This window comes from Nuphar pumila, chromosome 7 (assembly GCF_984573655.1).
Source record: "Nuphar pumila chromosome 7, dmNupPumi1.hap1.1, whole genome shotgun sequence".
NCBI lineage: Eukaryota > Viridiplantae > Streptophyta > Magnoliopsida > Nymphaeales > Nymphaeaceae > Nuphar > Nuphar pumila.
The window spans coordinates 102,002,520-102,019,463 of record NC_143255.1 but is presented as its reverse complement, the minus strand read 5'-3'; the positions used below and the strand labels follow the sequence as shown (position 1 = coordinate 102,019,463).

Genomic DNA, 16,944 nt, shown 5'->3' with positions numbered 1-16,944 from the left:
CTACACGGGATAATTGATCTGCCATATGTCACTTCAGAATATCAGTTAGCAGACCTCTTTACAAAGCCTCTCGCTGCTCCCCGATTTCACTTTCTCTTAGACAAACTTTCGCTCATTGTACCGTAAGTTTGAGGGAGAGTGTTAAAATGTAAAACTGTACATATATGTATATATAATAATATTATATTATTATATATATATAAATACATTTTTAATTTCTTTCTTTTCTGTATTTTTTTTCCTTTATTTTTATTTTTTGTCTTTATGTCATCTAGTTCAGTTTGAACTAGAATGACTGTTGCTAGTCAAGTCCTGTCCAGACTTGACTAGCAATAGAGCTGTTGGACTGACACATTCCAACAGCTCTAAATAGAGTTGTTGGACTGTGCCCAACAGCTCTATTGAGTCCTCTTTCAGCTGTGTATATAAAGGGGTGCAGCCCCTCTTGTATTTCACTCCAATGCTTCTTAAGCAATTGGTTTTTCATATCAATAAAGAATACATTTTTATTTTTATTTTGTTTCCAGTTATACCCTTTTTAAGGGTTATGCTTTAGTGTCATTCTTGACACTTGCTCTTGTTAATCAAAGCTCGTGTTTCGAAGATCCCCATTTCATTTCACTAACAATACGCAAAATTGCTCTCATGTGAACATAAGTGAGAGCGTGCTAAAACTGACTAGTTGTGTGTACAGTGTGTGCTATATCAAGTCTAGTAATGAAAAGATAGAAATTTGGACAAACTATTGATATTTGCGATCATATGAAAAGCAACACCAGAATCAAAGAGCCAAGAAAAGTTATCGGGATCAGAGAAGGATGACAGAACTGCTCCGGTTGAAGCTTCAATTGAGGAAGATGCTCCTTTGAGAAGTTGTTGAAGGATTTTCATTAATTGTGCCATGGACACATGTGCATCTTGATTGATTTGATCTTTTGATTCTTGTGATGAACCAATGGATGCAACTTTCTTTTCTTCTCTTCTTTTCAATTTAGGACATTGAGGCCTATAGTGCCCCGGTTCATGACAATGGTAACAAATGACTTTCTTGCGCACGTAATTTCACGATCTAGATACAGCTAGAATGAAATCTTCTTCATACTTTGGAGTATTCTTTTTTAGCCTATTTTCTTCCAATTGAAGGAGTAGTAACCAATGTCCGCACTTGTGGAGGGGTGACAACCAATTTCCCGATAACGGTTGGGTTACATCAAGGATCTGCTTTAAGCCCTTTCCTATTTGCAATAGTGATGGATGAGCTTACGAGATCAATTCAAGAAAATGTACCGTGGTGTATGTTTGCTGATGATATTGTTTTGATTGATGAGTCTAGAGCTGGGGTTAATGCTAAGTTAGAATTATGGAGACAGACATTGGAAGCTAGAGGTTTTAAGTTGAGTAAGAGTAAGACTGAATATATGGAATGTCGGTTTAGTAAGCAACGAAGTAGTGATGGGAGTGTAGTGAAGCTTGGTGAGCAAGATATACCGGTGAATGATTATTTCAAATATTTGGGATCCATCATTCAAAAGTATGGAGAAATTGATGGAGATGTAAATCATAGGATAAAGGTTGGGTGGATGAAATGGAAAAGTGCTACTGGAGTGCTGTGCGATCGTAGAATGCCATTGCGGTTGAAGGGAAAGTTTTATAGGACGACTATTAGACCCGCTTTACTATATGGTACGGAATGTTGGGCTGCCAAGAGACATCATATTCAAAAAATGAGTGTAGCTGAGATGCGGATGCTTAGATGGATGTGTGGAAATACAATAAAAGATAAGATTCGGAACGAAGAGATACGTAAGAAGGTAGGTGTTGCACCCATTGAAAATAAGATGCGAGAGAATCGTTTACGGTGGTTTGGACATATTCGGCGAAGGCCTAATGATGCTCCAGTTAGAAGGTTGGAGAAATGGGAAAATATATTAGTTAAAAGAGGTCGGGGTAGGCCTAGGAAGACTTGGATGGAGATGATAGGAAAGGATATGAATGCTTTGAACCTCACCGAGGACATGGCGTTGGATAGAAATGATTGGAGGAAAAGGATTCATGTGGAAGACCCAAAATGAATTTCTTTTTTGGTTCATATCGCTGACCCCAATTGTTTTGGGATGAAGGCGTAGTTGTTGTTGTTTGTTGTTGTTTCTTCCAATAGTTAGTTCCTCAATAGTGTCAACAATAGAGGGAATTTTTCCTCTACGTAAAAGAGCTGATTTGGTTGTTTCAAATTCCGGCCTCAAACCATTTATAAATTGGTAAAAATATTCCATATCGAGTTGTTTTTTATGAAGCTCGATATCTTCGAAACAATGCCATTTTGGCTCAAGAAGAGCTAACTCTTCACAAAGTTCGAACAACTCATTATAACATTCTCTAATACTTTTGTCTTTTTTAGTTAAAGTCTGAACTTTATCTTGTAAATTGCACACATGTGCAATATCTTTAAGAGAATACATATTTCTAAGGTACTCCCAAGACTTATTAACATGCTCGAATTTGGCAAGACCAGAACATTTCTTGATGTCTACGCTATTAATTAGCCAAGACATACTTTTGACATGCCCAATCCTCCATTCTTTCCACTTTTTCTCATAAGTGGCTAATGACTTATTTTTCTTTCCTTCTGTGAGAGGAACTTCTTTCTCATTTTCAATTTTTGTGAAAATTAGTTTTGGTTCCGAATTGGAACCATCTACTATTCCCCACAACCCTTTCCCCAAATATGATGCTTCATGATTGAAGTCCACATTACATAATTGGTATCATTTAATTTTACGGGCATGATGCTGACTTTATCGTTGTCATCCATTTTTACAAAGGAAAAGAAGAGAAAGAGGTGATAAGCTATGTCACATGGGTGCGGGTGCGGGTGCGGGTGCGGCGCAATTTCAAAAATTTTGGACACGGGGACTCGGCTATATATATATTAAAAATAAATAAAAATAAAAAATATATATATATATAAGACTCGGTCAAAGTTGTGCCCATTAGGGGACAGGTGATGAGTTGTGAAGGCATTCTGTACACTTTCTTCATACAGGAATAATTCACTTTTGGGCACTTTCTTCATACACTGTAATAATTCACTTTCTTCATACAGGAAAAAACCACAAAAACTTGAGTTGTGCCCATTCTGTACTTAAAACTTGAAGGTGTACAGGTTTTTTAGTTGTGATGGGTTTTTTTCCTTACAGCTGTAGCCCAGAAAATTTTTAAAAAAAAATTCAAAAAAAAAAATTTTCCAAAAAATGGACCAAAATGACCCTGGGTGCGTTGACCACACCCAGGGTCGGGTTGACCGAGTCCGAGCCGCACCCGTGTCCGCACCCGTGTCGGTGCGTGTCGACGCGGGTGCGGCGACCTTGGAGCCGAGTCCGTGTGACATAGGTGATAAGAGAAAGAAGAAAAAAGAAAAATATGAGAAAAGAGAAGAGGACAAGAGCACAATCACGATCTTTGTATAGCCAACGATCCTCCAAAAGTCTTCTTTCTTCAACTATGATGACCCAAAAAGCACTTGAACCGCGAACAAGGAGATGAATCAATTTTTGCTAAAGAGGCATGGAAAACAAGGTGGCAACTCTTCAAAGATCTAGAAGCTTCCGAGCATTGATATCATGTAAAGAAATGAAGATCTTCCACGAAAGCACAAATGCTTGCAATAGGTGTTTATTGAAGACACTACAATCATAACCCACAAAAGGGCATAAATGGAAGAACACAAAAGATAAATAATAAACTTTATTTCATTCACATGAAATGCTTAAAAAACATAATTACAAAGGAAAGGAGATCACCCCTATTTATACATAAGGAGAGAGTGAGAGAGAAGAGCTCTCATAGAGAGTCATTGGAGCTAGTCCAACTGTTCTAATTGTAGTCGTTGGACTAGCTCCAATGGCTATACCAACTAGTCAAGATCTAGTTGGATCTTGACTAGTTTAAAGTCTGGTTCAAATCAAACTAGACAAAAAGAAAAATACAAAAAGAAAAGAAATAAAATATTACATATATTATATTATTATATTATATATAGTAACATTTATATTTTTAACAGCCTTATCCTATCCCAATTAACCTCTAAACTACCTAAAAGTCATAAAGTTGACGTGAAGGTTCTGCCGAATTTACGCATCGAGGAGCACGTGATCCCCATGCCTGAAAAAGAAAATCCTATTTTTGTGTGGGAAGTCCAAACTTTGCAAATCCAAATACCATTTGGAAGGATCCATGCTTGGGAGAATCAAAAACTTGTGAAGACTTTACCCTCTCATTGTAAAAGGGAGGGTCTCAGTGTGGTGGTGGTTCCTCATCTCTTTAAAAAAAGCGAAAAACTTGAAAAAAAAGGTTGGTATATTTTATTCATAAAAAATTCTGCATATATATATATATAAACACTTCTATTAATTGCTACTTTTGATTGCACTGTCTACAAAAAAACTTATATCGTTTTCTATTTTTAATTGCACTTGCTAAAAACAACATTATTAATTATTATATATAGAGAGAGAGAGATCACAAAAGCTCTCACATAAAAACAACAAAATGAATATCAGTTTTATCCACTATCCATAGATTTATGACTTCCTGATTTGATATGAAAAATGATAAACACCCGTACAACGTATTAGCATCATATAGAACATGACAATGAAATGACTGATTTATTTGACAGCGTAAAGCAATTTGGCACAAGGATTAACAAAAAGTTGGAATCAAAAGCATACCTCAATAAAGAACATAAAGGAAAATGCTCTAAGATTTTCCTTGCAACTGACACATTTGCAGCGAGCATAAACTCCTCAATCATTTGATTAGCCTCCCGAATTTGGTACATTCCTACGTAGGTTATAATCGACACCACATGAGAATTACTTCCGATAAGACCATGAATACCATTTAGTCAAATATGCACTGTTTAGGCTTACCGATGTCAAGAGGATCATGAGTTTCAGTGTCAATTTGAAATTTCACCTCTGCAGAAGCAAGAGTTAAAGCCCCTCGCTCTATACGCCTATGCCTCAAAATCTACAGGAAAGACATATAGAATCTGTTAAGAGTAGGTACCTCGAGAGTCCAGAAAAGTCAACCAGTATGAATCTGCAGACACAACAGGACAAGGAAATACACACCTTGGCCAAATAATTCAAATTGCGAATGTCGACAGTCAATGGATCCATCAAGCGACTGCATGTTAAAAGACAACAGACATTATTAAAGTTAAAGGGAAAAGATCAGTGAAAATTTGCAAAACCAAAATATCAAAATAAAGAGAACAAAGAGGAAATAGGGAGCATATTAACAGAAGGAAAAAATAACCCAACTCAGTTGCAGTTTGCAGCAGAAAATAGAAGATGTTGTGACCAACCGTACAATGTAGCATAAATAAAAGCAAACTCCAGCCCCTTTATTTTAGAAAACGGGACACGTCCCCATCAATACATAACTAAAATAAGTGCAAAGCATAATTCTTGCATTGAAAAAATTCAATAGTGATCAGAAAATTTCTTAAAGAACTTAGAAACTGATAGTTTTTTGTTTTTATATATCATAACTTTGTATTAAGAAACACGCAAGAACAGATTTCACATGCATGCAAGCATAAACATGAAAACATGCACCTGCATACCCCTCCCCCTAAACAAACACGGGTGTTGGGCACACACACAACATTTCTTGGCAAAATGCAAATACTGATTACTGAGCTACATCACAAAGATACAAATGCAACCCAGCACACAACTCGACTTCAACATGAGAATTTGAAATTCTTTTGAAAAATGGGATATGGAAACAGGGATTTTTTTATATTTTAATCAATAATAACTATTTCTGATATTTTAATATAGAAAAAATATTTTTTATTGAAATAACATTTAAAATATTAAATAAACATTAAAATATAAATGTAATGTCCAAATGTGTGAGAGTCATGTGAGTGCGTCATACAATGTATCACTTTGGCTTATGAGTTTGATATATTTCCTAAGTGTTTGCAGATCTGTCCTGTTAACAGTTTAACATCTCATGATCTTTTCAATTTAATTATGTGCTCTATATAGACTTGGTATATTAACTACGGGTATGTGCCTCTGTTGAAATTTCAGTGAGAATTCTTGAGAAATGTTAGAATTAAAGACTTTTGGGTTTCCTTCCATGACGCGCCTTCTAAAAGGTGCGTCATTGTGACAGAGATATTGAGTTACAACTACTTGATAAGCAAGCAGAACTATGGTCGCCAACAACATAAGTTAACACCTAGCAAGTCCACGTAATATTGACAAAAAAAAAAAACTTTGACAATGAACGAACCTATCATCCATTCGTGCTTGGGCTTCAACATATGACAATGCTGCACATGATTTTATCACGCTTTTTGTATATCTTGTGGAAATAACCTCTGCTTCAGGTGTCATTTCCTGAAATTTCTCAGGATGTGAATTTGCATAATTCATGAGCATGTGATCTATAGAATACAATAGACACTTTGATGTTAGATAAGCATAAGATGAGCAACAGTTTTCATGCAAAATATTAGGCCTATACAATAGAGACGAGATAGTTACTGGCATACAAGGCATAAAGCATATACATGCAACGTAAGTAGAATATACCACCGTAACATGATAAACTGTTCATGTACAATAGAATATCTAACACTTTCACTATGAGCAAGTTTAACTAACCACAGTAAGATGATAAACTGTTCACGCACAAATAGAATATCTATCAGTTTCACTAACAGTAAGTTTAACCAAGTTCATGCTCATGTCAAAAGAGTTAAACAAGGCCTAACAAGAAGAATATATTGTTAACTGACAAGATAAATCCATCTTAATCCGAGAAAATGCTGAAGAATACTGGCTTATCAAAACAACCACGAATTGGTATTGGCTCAGTTTTGTCAAAGAAACAAATACAAAAGATGTTTATGCTTCAGATTTTCTTTTTGGGTATCAATTAAGCAGCAAGGACAAACCAATTCAGCATGAGAAACAGTAGGTCAATCAATTCAATTGAATGGTTGGTTTTTTAATATTATCTACAAAAGTAGAAATAATGGCATAGCCAAGTTACGAGAAATGGGAACCCCCTAAACACGCCTCCATACCACATTTTCCCCTCTTTCCAGCCCTAAACCATTCCCTACTTCCACCCCATTTCCCGCCTCCCTTCTCCGGCACGGCGACCCGGACGATCTCTGGCAACCGGCGACCCAGCCAATCTCCACCTCCCCTCTCGGATTCTTCTCTCCCTCTCCCTCTCCTTCTCCCCTCTCCCACCGCCCGTCTCGTCCTCCGCCCAACCCCACCTCTCTCTCCCTCATCTGCCAGAGATTTGTCCCACTGACGGTAGGTCCCTACCCTCTCTCTTTCTCCCCTCTTTCCGGCAGCTTGCAGGAGGGTTTTCGGGGACTGCAACATGCCCCCTGCTGCTATGACAGAGATTGTCTGGGTCGCCAGAAGGCCCAGAACATCAACGATGCTGCCAGAGTCGGTAGGTCATAGTCGGAGGGGAGACCATCACAAAAGGGGAGATCATCACGAAAGGGGAGAAGGGAGGGGGAGAAGGGAGGGATCTAGGGCTGGGAAAGAGGGAAAATGGAAACATCCAAGGGATAGAGGTTCATTTAGCATGTTTTGTAGGGAATCCCATTTGGCAGGTTCCCATTTCTCGCAAAGTTAATACCTATTTAAGTGCATCACAAACCACAATTCTAGGCAGTTAAAAGCAAGAGGAAGAAGCCAAAAAATGACGATATATATATATATATATATATGTGTGTGTGTGTGTGTGTGTGTGTGTGTGTGTGTGTGTGTGTGTGTGTGCATGCATATGTATTTATACATGTATATATGCATAAAAATACATAGAAATATATACATTGATATATATATATATATATGTGTGTGTGTGTGTGATGAGGGGGAGGAGAGATAGCAGCTGCCCTCATGGGTTCCAAAACCTCCTAGTTGAAACCCATAGGGGAGGTTGTTTGACCAACTCTGACCCATTGATATGTTCACCATAGTCAAAATAGCAGGAATTGACCCTTGCGCTATATTTTTTCAATGTATAAATATGATTGTTGAGGGCTGAGAATTCAGTATATTGTAGGTTGTTGATTTTTCAAACCCTAAAAATATTGGCATACCACGTCAGAGAAAACATGATCCAAGGGCCAGTTTCTACTAAACTAAACATGTAAATCGCATTTAGAGGGTGCAAAACAACTAATAGTAAAAATTAGAGTTTTCACTAGAGGTTTTAGAACCCAAGGTGGCAAACATATATATAGCTTGAGTTGACATTATACAATGGAAAAGATTATAAAATAATTATTCATTGTTTCTCATGGCCAAAATTTACTGCAGGTCCTCAAACTTTCTCTTACCTGCAAGATGTGTTGTGAAATGACTCACATGAGGTGAGGGTTGAGCACAAAAACAGACATGATTAACTGGGGTTGGAATGCATATTTATTGGCTTTAATGACATCCTAGACGACATCCGTGAGCTTTGAAAAAAAAAAGAGTAACATGATTGATGCAATGGTGGTAAAAGGGTAGTCTTTGTTCTTCATCGTACCAACTTCACTAATTAGGGGATGGAGGCAACTGAATGAAACATTGACCATGAGGCTGGAGCTCATACTAGACAAGGGATGGAATATTAATATGCACGAGAGGAAGGGCAGCAAGGACAAAGAAAAAAGAAGGAAGCTTCGATTCCATTGCCAATCTACAGGTTTGGGGTGTATGTCTTGATGAATAATTACATAATATAGACTTTGCACTAGAACTTGATGAAAAAATTAAATTTGCTCAGGAAATTTATTTGATTCAAAGCATGTGTTTTAGTACCAGCCCCCTGAAAGTATCAGTGTCAACACAGGTGCATTAGGCATTTTGAGAAATACCCACGAAGAATATTTCCAGTAATTGCATGTTCTTGCTTCAGACCTGCACTTGCCTTGGTTCTAGGATGCAAATGATTTGGACATGAAGGTTACATATAAAACTATCCAACCAATTAGTTGATGGTGGTATCATGCGCAGTGGAAAAGAAATGCTAGACGGTTCCACATCCAGAGACCTATAGCCTTCATTATATGCACATGACAATTCAGAAGAATGAAACAACACTAACATCCTAAGTGGTTTAATAAGTATCGTGTACATGAGGGAAGTTAAGCAGGTTGGGTTCATAATACAGAAACACGTTAGCCAACAACTACGATCACTGTATTTTATGAAATCCACTAAGGCTAGTGTGCCTTAACTGAAAAGAAGTTGTTATCCACGACTGGGTTTGGATCTCGGATCCAGACCCAACTTGAGTTTATTTAAGTCACATGCTCATTAATGGTCTTTTGTAATTTAACCTGTTGTGCAATGGGTATTTTTGTACCTTAATACTTACATCTACATATACTTAATGATAAGCTACATACTGCAGACCCTGATTAGGGATTTTTGCAGCAGCCATGTTCTCTCTCTCCATTCTGTGATGGTGCTTGTGGATGAATGAAGGAATCCATGATTTCTATCATTAGCTACTTTTCAGCCACTGATTCCTTCTATTTTAATTATTGAGATTCATTTAACAAGCTTGAAAATGAAAAGCAAAATAGTGCAAGAAAATACCCATATAACAGAAAAGGCCAGCCTCTCCACATCAGATCGAAGGGAGCATATATCTGGAATGACAAAGGAAATCTTGTGAGGAATAATGCAAACAGACATGCTAATTGATGATAAACAACATATTCTTTGCATCGAGTTAATGTAGAAAGACTACCTTCGGTGAGCGGCTTTGGAAGCATATCAATTCTACGCTCCACAAGATAAACAGAGGTGCCCCTTTGAGCAGCTTCCTCGTCAAGTGGGGTAACAGGAAGAACAAAATTTGTAACATCAGCAATATCTATAGACATTTCATTAAAGAATTTCAACATTTGGAAAGTTTTTATGCTTTTAAGAAAAAGCTATTCTGACAGTACAGGTAAAAAAATTAATGTAAGAAAATTGCACTTCACATTTTTAAGGAAATAAAATTTCATATTCTACTAATAAATAGCCCATAAGGAGCGAAAGATACTAACTAGTTGGAAAAACAAAAGCACACACAAAGAACTCATGAGGGGTGTAATGGGAGGAAGAGATTGGACAAAAGAACAAATTTATCAGTAAAAATAGTTTAGTCTTATAACTACAGTTGATCAATAACAGAAATCAAATCACATATATGTGAAAATTGAAGTTAAGTAAGCCCCCTTCTTAAGGACAAGCTCAATCCACGAAATGAGCTGAGAAAAAGTTTCCAGTAAACACTTGAAAGAAAAGATATGGTGGTTAACCATAAGTTTTTAGATCTTCCCTATATAAGAATGCTAAGGATATCCACTTCTCAGCCAATCATCTATCAATGATATAAGCATGGAAATAGGAACCTAAACAAAAAATATAAACCTAAGGTTTATTGAAGTTTAAATGATGATCACAAGCCCCAAGGGGGGTTGGCATAGTTCTTGGCTTCTTGACGGGTAGTCAAGGTTCGATTCTCATGGGTGTCGCCCCTCTGCGCAAGCCAATGAGTAGCATAGGCACCGGGGGCAGGGGTCCTAGACTCGGAGTTTTACACTGCAGGCACGACGACCGTGAGTTTGGCAGGCTGTGCCAGCGCGACCATGTCCTTATGCCGGATGTGGTTTCTTCAGGTTATAAATTCAAAAAAAATGATGGTCACAAATATTGCAGGTTTTTTTGTGATAAAATACAAAATAAGTAATCAAACAAAAAGCACAATAAATTGAATTTATTGTGTTGAATGAGATAGATGAATGATAAAGTTGCACTATCATAATGGCAGGCCTCAAGTTCAAGTCCCAGAGTGCCTATCAAAAAAGAAAAAAGAAAAAATTGAAATCATTGCTGCTTTTACATGTATCATGATTAGTCGTAATTTATTGATAAAATTGTGACAAAATCATAGAATGAATGTTCTTTAATCTATCTTACAAAATCTTTTAGAAGGTAAAGTCCATGTGGATTTAACCCATTAAATGAAAATTTCAAAGGAGAGAAACATTTATATGAGGAGAGGGGCCTTCCTTCCAACTTCCTCCTTAAACATGATTTTCCCATCAATAGAAGTGGGACCTCTCTCTCTCTCTCTCTCTCTCTCTCTCTCTCTCTCTCTCTCTCTCTCTCTCTCTCTCTCTCTCTCTCTCTCTCCTTGTTTAACAAAAAACAAGTGGGTTTTATCTTTTCTTAATCTCTTGATAAGTGTAAATCATTCTTATAATTTTCATTTGTCATTATTTTATATTTTTCATTGATTAAAATTTCTTATTTCTTCATGATTGGTCAAAAAGTGAACTCCCATGATTCACTAGGATATTCTCTTTTCACCATTAATGCTGCTGATATGCTCTGTATCATCAGCTACTCTTGAGCAATACTGAAGCAATCATGAGCGGGGCTTGGGAGGGCAGCTACCATGTTCCTTGTCCAATGAAAACAAGCTTACTGTTATGGTTCATGTGTGCCTACTGTAATGATATCACCACCAACACAAGAATGTCTCTGCAAGCTCCAAGAGCACAAACACATCCCACAAAGGGCACACTCACAAGAGCCACTAAGGACACCAAAGAGGAATCACACAAGAGCATTCAAGAACATTTTAAAAAACATAATTTTTATTAAAGAAATAATGCGCTAAAAAATGCATTCTTACTGTTAAGAGTAGTCGATTACTTTAGAATTGTTTTATTCTTAAGACTGAATATGGTATTTTATTAATAATGAAGGACCCAAATGTAATTTTTATTTCTGGCTAATCTCTATTTAAGCTAAAGAGATTAGACCTAATGAAAATAGATGTCCTTCTATCTCTCTCTCTTGCTTTCTTTGTCCTATATTTCTCACATGGTATCAGAGCTACGTACGGCCTTGGGTGCCTGAGTTCGTGTGCCGCGGCTGAGATAGCGTGAAGGACATCAGATCTGCAGTTCATCTTAAAAAAAAAATTGAGAAACAATATGGGACAGATCTAATAACAGATCTGCAGTCTGACCTCAGTCATGATTCAGATCTGAAATCAGATCTAAATGTCGTGATGAAGATCTGCAGTAGACGTCGACCAGATCTGATGGTTACAGGTATGGATGTTGTGATGAGGTCTTGAAGTGGGTGACGACCAGATCTGACAGTCGCCGATCAGCATATCGTGGTGAAGACCCAATAAGGGAATCAGATCTGATCGTATTCAGCTTGACGTACCTAAGACGTTGTGGTTGCTGAGTTCTGGGTGTCGTTTGTGGTTGCTGAGATCTGATCAAAAAAGAGAATCAGATCTGTACCTTGGCTGAGTTCAGATCTGATTATTTTGTGGAACCTAGGAGAAGATCTGAATATTGCAGTTGCTAGTAGCTGACCAGATTTGCAAACAGTGGACTGTGTGGGTTTGTATCGCTTCAAGACTGAGGCTGGTGTGCGTGAAAGCCTGATTTGAGTGATCTTGGTTGTGGATATTTAATTAATTTTTATTAGATATGGGTGACGCTCTAAAGTTTGATCACAAGGCGGAAACTATTGGGGAATATAAAGCCTTTGCCAATCCCTTCTCACATGGGTCGTGAAATTAAATGAAACAAACTATGCAAGGTGGTCCCGAACCTTTATGATGTCGGTGTCTGGTCATCGTAGAAAGCACATTCTGTTGGAATCTGAACCAAAAGAGAAAACAGAAAAATAAACCACCTGAGAAGAAAATAATGATATTGTTATGTTGTGGATCGTGTGGAACCTCATATTGAAGATGGACTAATTTATTATAAAACTGCCAAACAAATGTGGGACAACCTTCGAGATATGTACTCTCAAGAGACTAATGTGAGTCGTATTCTCCAAGTTGAGCAAGAGATATATAATCTGCAACAAGAAGATCAGACATTGGCCCAGTATTATGCCTCAGTCAAGGCTGCCTTTGAGAGACTTAATGCTCATAGGCCGCTATGTTGCTCCAAACAAAAAGATCATCAAGAACATACTATGGTTGCTAGGTTCCTCATGTGCCTATCGTCTGAATATTCAATTACTAAAGTTCAAATGTTGACTGGGCCTGATGTTCTCACCCTTGCTGATGCGTACAATCGGTTGAGTAGACTTGCCATTTCTCTTCCACAACCTCAACCTGAGACTTAGACATCTGCATTAGTTGTCTCATCTGGCCATGGACGAGGTACTATGATGAATACTAGAGGAAGAGGTCGTGAAAGAGGGATGGGAGGTAGAGGTAAACTCCAGTGTACTTTCTGAGGAAAATCTGGACATCTTGAAGATCGGTGCTGGGACAAACACGAACGGACTGCCATTCCTCCATCTAAGTCAAATATTTCCAAAGCACATGTTACAAAATCAAAGGTAGAGAAGACGATTGATCCCCCTAGTGACTCTATCACTCTAAGTCGTGCAGAATATGATGAGTTGGTTACACATCGTCCTCCAAGCTTTTTCTCGCATGTGGCTGGTATGGCTTACTCAGCAAGTGATAACCTGTCTCATCAAGATAGAGAGTGAATTATTGATTCTGGCGCATCTAGACATCTATGTGAAAATTTTCATAATTTTTCAGAGTTAAAGGCTACTACTGCACATCGAAGTGTCTCATTAACTGATGGGAGTTCCTCCCCTGTTGTTAGTCAGGGAAATGTCTTTATATCTTCTACATTGCAGTTAAACAATATCCTTCATGCTCCATCTTTTCCTCGGAATTTACTATCTGTTAGTTGCATTACTAAGGAGCTAAATTGTAGGGTGATATTTGATCTTATGTGTTGTTACTTTCAGGACTTGTTGACGGGGAAGAAGATTGGTGGAGGCTATGAGGAAAGTGGAGTCTACTACCTGCATGAGCCAGTGAGAACTATTCATTCTGCAGTCGAGTCCTCCTCTAGTCCAGTACACTGGCATCGTCGTCTCGGACATCCTTCATTGTCGAAGCTTCGTAGAGTCATTCCTCAAATTCCTTCTACTGCGTCATTTCAATATGAAGCATGTCAGTTGAGCAAGCATCACAAGAGTTCGTTTCCTTCCAGCAGAGTCAGTCGAGTCATAGAATCTTTGAGCTTCTTCATGTTGATGTATGGGGTCCCAGTAAGATTCCTACCAGGACCCAGTGTCGTTATTATCTTGTTATCGTTGATGATTTTTCTAAGTTGCCTTGGGTGTTCTTAATAAAAGAAAGATTTGAAGTTCCTAGTATTCTCAAATCTTTGGTTATTGAAATAAAAACTCACTTTAATTCTCTTATCAAGATTAGCGCACTGATAATGCTCTTGAATTTAAAACCAAAGAATTACCGCAACTTTATCGAGATTGTGGAATTCAACCTCAAACTACTTGTGCTCATACTTCCCAACAAAATGAGGTGGCTGAGCGAAAACATAGACATCTTCTGGATGTAGCTCGCACCCTTACGATACAATCCAATGTTCCTACCTCATATTGGGGTGATGCGGTTGTTACAACTTGTTATTTGATTAACTGCATGCCCTCATCGTCTTTGAAAGACCAAGTTCCTTTGTAAATCTTGTATCCAAATGCACCCCTCTTTCCAGTTTCGCCCAAGGTGTTTGGGTGCGTTTGTTTTGTTCACAAACTTGGACTTGACCGTGACAAATTAGCAGTTCAAGCCACTAAGTGTATTTTTATAGGATACCCCAAGAATCAAAAGGGGTACCGACGTTATGAATCCCATATCCCGTCGGGGTATGTCAGTGCGGATGTATCTTTCTTTGAGTTTGTTCCATATTACTCCAGTTTTGGTTCTAGGATGCAAGTTGATCAAGATCATACATTTTCTCTTCATGTTCCCCCTTTTCCATTGGAATTTGTGCCTCCACTATCGAATCAAACTCTAACTACCTCTCGGTTTCATAATCCTCCTTGGGTGTATGTGTGTAGCGCTCCACCTGACTTGATGCCTCCATCTTCATCTTCTCCCAAGGTAAGTGCTTCTGACAACATTGAAATTCCTGTTGATGATGACAGACCAATTGTTGTGTGAAAAGGGAAAAGCCAGTGTACTTTACACCCTATTTCTAAGTTTGTTTCATATGCCATAATTGGTGATCAGATGCAAAAGTTTATTTCAACTTTATCTGCTGAAGCAATTCCTCTTAGCCATCAGAAAGCACTACTCAATAACAGATGGAAGCAGGCTATGCAAGATGAAATGGATGCTTTATTTTTTCGACAGACATGGGACTTAGTCGACCCTCTATCTGATGTTGACATCATTGCCTGCAAATGGGTATATACCATTAAGTATAATTCAGATGGCTCAATTGAGAGGTACAAGGCCAGGTTAGTAGCAAAAGGTTATACTCAAACATATGGAGTTGACTTCCTTGAGACATTCTCTCAAGTAGCACGGACGGGCACCATTCGCCTTGTTATTTTTGTAGTCGTCCATTATGGATGGAACCTATGTCAGCTAGACGTGAAGAATGTCTTTCTATATGAGGATCTATTTGAGGTAGTCTACATGCAACAACCTCCAGGGTTTGAGGTTGAGGGGGAGTGTGAAAGTGTGCAGATTAAGAAAGGCGATATACGATCTAAAGCAGAGTCCTCGTGCGTGGTTTCAAAAATTGTTTGAGATTATGTCAGAGTTTGGCTTCAACAGGTCAGCGTCAGACGACTCATTATTTATTAAGAAAACTAATTCAGGCATAGTGGTTATGGTGGTATATGTGGATGACATCATACTTACAGGAAGAGTATAGAGGATATTGCAGATACGAAGTCTCATCTTCAAAAACACTTTGTTACGAAAGATCTTGGTCTTCTTTGATACTTTCTGGGTATAGAAGTGGCCAGGAGCCATGAAGGCTCGATCTTGTCTCAACGGAAGTATGTTCTTGATTTACTAAAAGACACAGGATTGTTGGGAGCTAAACCAGCAAGCATCCCAATGGATCATAAAGTCCATTTAATGGATGAGAAGTCAAAGTTTGTTGATAGCAAGAGTTATCGCTCGTTGGTAGGGAAGTCGCTATATGTGACTCTGACCAGGCCTGATATTGCCTTGGTTGTAGGCAAGGTTAGTAAGTTCATGGACAAACAAACAGAGGTACACTGGAATGTTGCAATGATGATACTTGAAAGCTTCTCTTGGGAGAGGATTGTTGTTCAAGCGAGGGGCTTCTCTAGATGTAGTTGTCTATTCTGATGCTAATTATGCAGGGTCTGTAGAAGATAGGAAGTTTACTACAGGATTCTGTGTATTTGTGGGAGGTAATTTAATTACCTGGAGGAGTAAAAAGGAGACTGTTATTGCAAGGTCAAGTGTTAAATCAGAGTACAGGGCTATGGCCCAAACAACAGCTGAATTGATGTGGGTTCGGACTGTGTTGACCGATCTTCAAGTAAAGGTTTCATCTCCTATGATGATGATGATGATGTGTGATAACAAAGCAGCCACATATATAGCCAATAATCATGTATTTCATGAAAGGACAAAACACATTGAAGTTGAATGCCACTACATACGAGATATGGTTCAAGCTGAACATATCTCTACCAAGCATGTGTCCTCGGAGGAACAAATTGCGGATATTTTTACGAAGCTTCTTGCCGGTTCAAGTTTTTCTAGATGTTGTTGAAAGCTGAGCATGATCAACATCTATGCTCCAACTTGAGAGGGAGTGTTAAGAGTAGTCGATTACTTTAGAATTATTTTATTCTTAAGACTGAATATGGTATTTTATTAATAATAAAGGACCCAAATGTAATTTTTTTTTGGCTAATATCTATTTAAGCTAAAGAGATTAGACCTAATGAAAATAGACGTTCTTCTATCTCTCTCTCTTGCTTTTCTTTGTTCTCTATTTCTCACACTTACAAAGTGCCTTAAGCCACATATATACAT

General features: G+C 38.0%; 1 protein-coding gene across 1 annotated transcript in view; it reads right to left on the bottom strand.

The window, feature by feature from the left end:
* The window catches only part of EMB2763 (ribonuclease II family protein), a 72,588-nt gene that overhangs the window by 18,042 nt on the left and 37,602 nt on the right, over positions 1-16,944 (bottom strand). Inside the window, exons 12-17 of the mRNA XM_090012553.1 lie at positions 9,805-9,930; positions 9,651-9,703; positions 6,316-6,422; positions 5,136-5,190; positions 4,932-5,031; positions 4,731-4,842 (exon numbers count right to left, since the gene is read on the bottom strand). Of these exons, the coding sequence (XP_089868679.1) occupies positions 4,731-4,842; positions 4,932-5,031; positions 5,136-5,190; positions 6,316-6,422; positions 9,651-9,703; positions 9,805-9,930 (553 nt within the window). The remainder of the gene's footprint in view (positions 1-4,730; positions 4,843-4,931; positions 5,032-5,135; positions 5,191-6,315; positions 6,423-9,650; positions 9,704-9,804; positions 9,931-16,944) is intronic.